The following is a 7,667-nucleotide window of genomic DNA, read 5'->3' as shown; positions in this document are numbered from 1 at the left end:
CTCGTCTGCTTGTCTCTTCTCATTCGTGTCTCCCAGAGGCTCGGCAGAGCGAGCGCACAGGGTTTGGTTTACAGCGTTATTTTGGAGCGCCTCGATACACTGGTGGTTGGAATGCTCTGATTCATGTGGTTAACGGGGATGTCAACTCACCTCAGCACTGTCTGTCTGTTCTCTTTCTCTCTATGAATCCTGCTCTTTCTATTCCTCTCTTTCTCTCTCTCTCTCTCTCTCTCTTGTTTATCCAATGAACGATCCTCTCTTTTTCTTTTTCTCTCTTCCCTCTTTCCCTCTCTGTCTCATCTCATCTCATCTCTTCTCATCTCAACTTTTCATGCTCTTCAACTCACCATGCACTGACATGCTGAAGGGAAAAAAATTCTCACTTGCTTTCACAATTCAGTTTGTAATATCTACACCAACCATACAAATATCTTAACACGACAGCAATAAACCTCCTTCCTTCCACCCTCCTACCCAGTCACCCCAGGCCATTCCAGCCTATCTCTCTCTTCCATCTCTCCTAGCAGCATGTCTCAGAAAGGAGAGAAGAAGGTGGCAGTGAAGGGAGGAGGGGACAGTCGACCTTCTTCTGCTGCTGGGAGGTAGGCCTCAATCCCACTTAGGGTGCATAGATGGGTAATAGATACTGTAGATCGGTGGACAAAGCAAGAGGGCCTACTAATATGCCTTGTTTGGACTAACAGAATTCCAAAGGCTTAGAATGCTGTGACCTAGTTTGTAGTGATGGTGATGGTAAAAATTGCAGTGATGTGATGTGAGTCATTATGCATTCAAGAGATGAACATATTTAGATGAAGATCATGATTAGAGTAATTTAGCCATAATGATAGCGGTAAATAAGATAATGAGGATGTTGAAGATTGTTAGAACCTTCGTATGGATAACACTGATATGATTATTGACTTTAATGATAGTGACTTCTTGTCATAGATATATTGGTGATCACTGTCATGGCATTCCACAGCATTTGGGCAGCTGAAAGCAATGCACACAAAGGTGGTTCCATTCTTCAACTCATAACATGGTTATTACACATTATGTGAATTTGCTGACTTTCCAAATTGTATCTCACTGTTGCCTGACTCCATAGTAAATGAATGCAATACTGAACTTTGCTTGCTGGGTTTGCATATTCAGTGTTAGTCGTGTTGAACTTTGACTATGCAAAATCACTGCAGGCATTAACTGCAAAAAATGTATTTACATAGAGACCGTGAATTTGAATTTGAGAATGAATGTGGTGGATTGATATGCGGGGCGTAACACAGTCCAGAAACTGAACTGGCAGTGAAAATATTATTCATTTATTAACATTAATTAAACATAATTAAACAAAGATGTAGCATAAGGTAGCCTAACTATGATTATAATGATGATGATAACAATAACTGTGATGAAGATGATCCCTCTGTGCTTCCTTTTTGCAGTACATCCTCGCGCTCTCAGTCTCCAGGGGAGGGCCCCTCTGTTAAGTCTGCTCTACGAAACTCCCATAAAGGCTCAACACAGAAAGACTCCACAAGCAGTGATTCTAGTCAGCGGAGAAAGAGTCGTCAGCTCAGTGACAACTCCATTGCTGCCATCTATGCACCCTACCTCAACGCACTGTTTGGCCAGGTTAGACCAACCACTCAATCCCATGTTACACTATTCAATAACAACAACAATAGTGAAAGCAACATTATGCTTAGGGCCAAAAATATACCACTACAACAGGGCTTTAAGGTACTCCTCTTTTCAATTTGCCAACTTAGCTCAGCTAAATTTTTTCAATATACCATTGGCTCTTGTTCATTATTCTTTGGGTGTAAAACAGGCTGTTTTCTACCTCACTGGTCAGTTTCATAAGATTATGCAGCTCACCTTCTTAGGCTGCTATTTCCAGCTCTCTTTGTGAAGTCTGTCCTAATGAAGCAGTTGTTGGGGGTGTCACTCCATGTTGGGGCTACATCTGTTCTAGAGTCAGCTGCCGTCTAAGCAGTCACGACAATAATGCCGGATCTAATATACTGTCCCTTGGCTGAATGAGGTTAGGGTAGTGTGCCCAGCATCCTCATCTGCAGGTTGGTTTGACAAAGGGTTACCACAACAGCTGCATGGCCTCCGCAGATCACTGAACATTCAACCTTATTATTTATGTCTCAGCCCAAGGCATCTGCCAGTCATTATATGTGTGTGAGCAGAGAATTATTCATTTGCGAGTCACACTGCTGTGTTTTCCAAACTTTAAGACAGATGATGTTACATTTTGGAGTCTAAGTTTTAGATTATATATCACAAGTGCATTTTGACATTGTTAAAAAAGGGGGAAAATAAGTTTTAGAAATCGAGCAGTTTACGGAATACATTATCCACGTCCAGACTTGACCTTGGTTCAAGCATTTGATCCGAGCACACATGGTCTGAGTGTGCAAAAACATTCATTTTGATGTGTGTAAGAGGAAGAACTGGACTAAGGTCATGAGGGGTCATGTTGAGCTATGTACCGTGAAGCCCCTGCATGGCCTTTGGACCCAGGATTTGCAGAGGTGACATGCACTGTATCCTGGCTGGAGTCGGTGCCCTTTAGACCAGCAGAGAGAGTAAACAAACAAGGCTGACTTGTGTGCCATCCTGTTGACCTTGGATTCTCTGCTAACATTACAACTAGAGGAATGAAAAAGAGACAAAGGGAGGGGGAGAGAGCAGGGAAAGGGAAAGATGAAGGGTAAGAAAAACAAATTAAGATACGCTAGGAGAACATGGAAGACAGTTGATGGGCAAAGAAAGAGAGGAGATGATTGGGAGGAGTGAGGGAGAACAATAGAGAGAGTACATGCAGTAAATAGGGTGTGTTGTTCCCTCTGTGTCATGTTTAATCCGAGGATTATGGGAGCATTAATAGTGTTGTCATTATAGATCCCTGTCATAGTCAATTAGTCCTCATAACCACCTGTAGCTCATGTTGTAATGACCCAATGACCCCACCTGTGTGTGTGTGTGTGTGTGTGTGTGTGTGTGTGTGTGTGTGTGTGTGTGTGTGTGTGTGTGTGTGTGTGTGTGTGTGTGTGTGTGTGTGTGTGTGTGTGCACATCTGCATTTCTTACTATTATGACCATACTGTATGTTTTTTTTTTTTACTGTAACTGTGATATTTTATCTGAGCTTGCTTCTTCCTATATATGAGTGGGTAGCGGTGGTTTATCTTGGTGTTAGCGTGTGTTAGGTGAAAATTCACCCTAGTTACCTCAGGACTCCGGAGCTGCATGTAAGTACATTTATTAGACAAACAAACAACAACAACAATTGCAATCGGGCTCCCCTCCCAGCAAGGCTGAAAGTGAAGCAATGATAAACCCATCGCACAAGGTTTAGTCAGAAGTTTAGCTTTCAGCAGGGATAACCACGTGGTGGATTTCTCACGTCCGAGGCTCCCTGTCTTGCAAGGATGGCAGTTTTGCACAAGGTCGGAAGAAGCACAGTTCACTTCTGATCTCCTCTGGTCTAAACATGCTCTTGTTCATATGCAGACTAAGTGGCACCTAATATTCTAGTTACACACACACACACAAAAGCCATGCTCCTGCTTTCATAAGCACATGATTCATACAAGGAATATATTAAGGCACTTGATTATTATATTCTTCAGTCATTAACAGTGCTTGGAAATAATCTCTATCAGCGTGCACGTGTGTGTGTGTCTGTGTACTTGCATGCGTGGGTGGAGACACAAGACTAATTGTCACCATATACCTCTGTCAGTCACAAAACACTGAGTTATTTCAACCGTGTGGAAATTAATTAAACCTTAATGGGTACACATTGAGTCCAGATTCATCTTCGCATGCTCTGCGGGCGATTTTGCATGCATAAATCACAGCATGGTCAGACTGCATGTGACACACGTAAACAAGATTCTTGGGCTTTAGACTGCAAGTGGCCCATTAGTACTGCTGATTGAAGCACGCCTGTCACCGGATTCTCCCACTGTCCAGGGGACTTTTCAATTAGGAATCTGTAGACTGAAATGATTCTCTAAGGCATGGACAGAAAATGAGCTTTGGGTACACTATTAATCCTAATGAAACTGGAAGTTGAAACAATGAATTTGATATACTATAGTGTATGAATGTGATACCACAATGCTGATTCTATATTTTTTTTTTCAATTCCAAACTTAAAGTCTCTCTTTTAGCTCCAATGATGTACAATTGATATACCATGTACAATTGATATACGATGACTTTAACAACATGTTATTTGAGCTGACGAAACATACTTCAGGATGGGCTTGTGTGTGTGTGTGTGTGTGTGTGTGTGTGTGTGTGTGTGTGTGTGTGTGTGTGTGTGTGTGTGTGTGTGTGTGTGTGTGTGTGTGTGTGTTTGTGTGTGACACAGAACACACCACTATGATCACTAGGCATTCTTTTCTCATTGTTACAAGGGCATGTGCAAGAACTCTTTATTGCAAGCTGTCATGCGCTGTCTGTAGTTCCATTATTTCAAATCATTTTCAGTCATGTCCAAAATGAATGCTGTCATGAAGCAAATAATGAAGTGCTCAGGTCATCCAGACACATTTTGCCACAGAACCTGTGAAGAAAATAGGGGAAGGTATATGTGTGAGTGTTTTTGTGTGTGCTCTGTGTGTTGGCTTACAATTTTGAATGTGAGTGTATGTATTTCGTGAGTGTGTGTTTTCTGTGTGTTTGATTGAGCCAGGAGCATCATTCAATGGTATTGAATGTCCTTAATTTAGTGGTCAAGTCAGGCTCCAAGCTGTGCAAATGTGGTTACACACATTCGATAGTGTGTCTCTGTGTGTGTTTATAAACACACATGTACATTTTTGTGTCTGAGGGGATGTCTTCACGTGATTTTCGCGAGTTATTTTCACACAAATCCGTAAATCCATGTGTGTGAGTGTCTGTGTGTGTGTGCATGTGTGCATGTGTTGGTTCATATGTAGAGTGTGAGTCTGCATGAATGTGGTGAATTGGAGAGAGAGGCATGGTATGGTGTAATCCTATTAGTGAATGAGCTTCTCTGCATTTCCCCCCTCTCCATCAGTCAGTTAGTCAGAGCCTGAGCCAGAGCTGAGGTGCCCCGCCTGTCATTATGCACTGCAGAGAAAAGAGAGCTTAACACTGTAGGCGTCCTCAAGGGACTGTTGACTGGAGCACTCTTGTCAATTCCCTAGTTTGCACCCCACTTTCGCACTGACTATTTCACTGAAAGACAGTTTCCTTTTTTCACACACACACACACACACACACAAACACACACACACACGCACGCGCGCGCACACACACACAACACACACACACACACACACACACACACACACACACACACACACACACACACATACATGTTCTCCCTATTCTCTCTCTTTCTCATTTGTCTTTGTCTTTACCTCTATTCCCTCCCCTCCCCTCCTCTCCCCTCACCCCCACCCCCGCTTCCACCTCCGCTGAAACAGCAATCATACTGCTTTATGTTCTTTATGGCATGACCTTGTGGTTGCAGTCTTGTCAGCATAATTGCTTAATAACACAGTGAACTAGAGATAATGTTTTAACAAGTCCTTAAAAATCCCTAGAAGGATTGAGACAGCTTCTCTGATTAGTGCCGCTAGCCAAGGGTTAGCCGCACTGTTTAGGTCCTAATGAAGAAAGGTCAGTTGATGGACCATTAGACAGTATGTTTGTCCCTGGCTCATATACCTCTCTCTCTCTCTCTCTCTCTCTCTCCCCCCCTCCCTCTCTGCCTCGATCCATCTTTCTGTCCTTTTCTTCAACCTCCCGATCACAGGATAGAGAATTACTACCAGAGGAGCTAGATGGTAAGTGCTGCATTGCATTGCAACATTGTAAATCCCCTTGTCTTGTCACTTCACTTGTCAAAGAGGGCCATGCGCTTTACAAGGGTGTCTCAATGTGTCTCACACAGTGCCTCAATCCCATCTCCATCCGTTAGCATGATGATTCATGCCAGACAACAGCACACACCACCTCACCCAGCACGGCACGATCACGTTGCGAGCTTGAGTCTGAGGACGGGGGGTGGGGGGCTAAGTTGCGCACACACTACCAATAGATGAAAGAAAAGAAGAGAGACAAAAATAAGGAGGAAAAACGATATAACTAAATAAATACCAGACTTAAAGTGAGACTTATGTAACATTGGGAGACATGATCCACCAGTGTGTAAATATAAGGGCACTTGACAAGACTACCTGATGTAAGATCTCCAGAAGTGTTTGAAGATGAAGCAGAATGTGACATGCGAATGCATGTTGGTGGGGCTGTTTTATTTGTCATGCATATGGTGGGGTTATTCCACTGCTGTAATAACCTTGTTTACTGGGCTGCTGACTAGCTGTCACCACAGGTGAACACAACACTGTCAGTTCATCCATACATAATATGCATACAGACCACTCTGAAACCTGCCTTGGCTGTCTGAAACTGCGCTCACAAATTCATACATTTTCAGAATTCATATATGCAAATTATCGTAGAATCCACAAATAACCCTCTTCATCAAAATAACACCCTCCCCCTAATGTGAAGTTCCTGTATTTAGCTATTGTGTTTGTGCTATACAACTTCATTGATTCAAGTTAATCAGAGTTATGATTTATTACAGAGTGAGAGATTCTACACATTCACATACATTTTTATCATTTTGCCTTATTTAAGGAAGAATGCCACAGAATTTTTAGAATCATATAATATGTTGCTTTAGAATCATATGATATGTTGCTTAAGAGTCATATGATATGTTGCTTATTTAGACACCATATCACAAATTCTTCATAATCTGAATACCTAACCAGGTACACTTAAAATCCTCCAAAAGCGACATTCTAGGAAGACTTTACATAGAATAGTGCAGTAGCTACATGATACCACATAAGCCTACAGCCTTACAACTATAAAGGATTTCATAGGCAAAGATAAGAGTATGGACACAAAGTAGTATGTACTGTGAAATCCACAGACAGAAATGGCCCTCACTGCAGCCTGCAGTCATGACAATACGGTGGAGACCCTTAAGGAATACCTGTCATACACACTCCCAAGGTCGGAGGCACACGTATCTGTAGTAAATGTCTGCTATCCTGTGATGCCGTCCCACAGAGCTGCAGCATGCCTTTAAGGAATTTGACTATGACAGTGACGGCTTCATGCACTACAAGGACGTAGCAGACTGCATGAGGACCATGGGGTACATGCCTACTGAGATGGAGCTGATTGAGATCATCCAGCAGGTCAAGATGAGATGTAAGAGATGGTGTGAGCATGCGTGTGAGTGTGTGTTGGTGTCTGTGTCTGTGTCATCACATAAGTGTGTTAATGTGTGCCTGAGAGTATGTGTGAATGTGTGTTTGTGTGCCGCTATGGTAATAACCACAACAACGAGAACATGACAGGATTTCTAAGACTCCTATCTGATCTACCCTGGGAGGTTGAGGGCGTCCGATGATATTAGAATTGGATATGAGGGTATTAGGGTAAACACTATTAGATCAGATAGCACTGACTTTTCATATTGTACTGATCAAAACAGGACATATTAGAAAAATCAGATGAACACACCCACCCACACATACACACACACACACACACACACACACACACACACACACACACAAAACAAAT

At 42.5% G+C, this 7,667-nt stretch overlaps 1 protein-coding gene across 1 annotated transcript in view; it reads left to right on the top strand.

Annotated features, from left to right (window-relative positions):
• Positions 1–528: 528 nt before the first annotated feature.
• Positions 529–7,667, top strand: part of cabp4 (calcium binding protein 4) — a gene marked incomplete at both ends in the record, with an annotated part of 11,421 nt that continues 4,282 nt past the window's right edge. Inside the window, 4 exons of the mRNA XM_080837574.1 lie at positions 529–602; positions 1,449–1,638; positions 5,815–5,845; positions 7,146–7,289. Of these exons, the coding sequence (XP_080693700.1) occupies positions 529–602; positions 1,449–1,638; positions 5,815–5,845; positions 7,146–7,289 (439 nt within the window). The remainder of the gene's footprint in view (positions 603–1,448; positions 1,639–5,814; positions 5,846–7,145; positions 7,290–7,667) is intronic.

This window comes from Sprattus sprattus (assembly GCF_963457725.1).
Source record: "Sprattus sprattus genome assembly, chromosome: 4".
In the NCBI taxonomy this organism is placed as follows: domain Eukaryota; kingdom Metazoa; phylum Chordata; class Actinopteri; order Clupeiformes; family Clupeidae; genus Sprattus; species Sprattus sprattus.
This window is presented reverse-complemented; position numbering and strand designations above follow the sequence as displayed.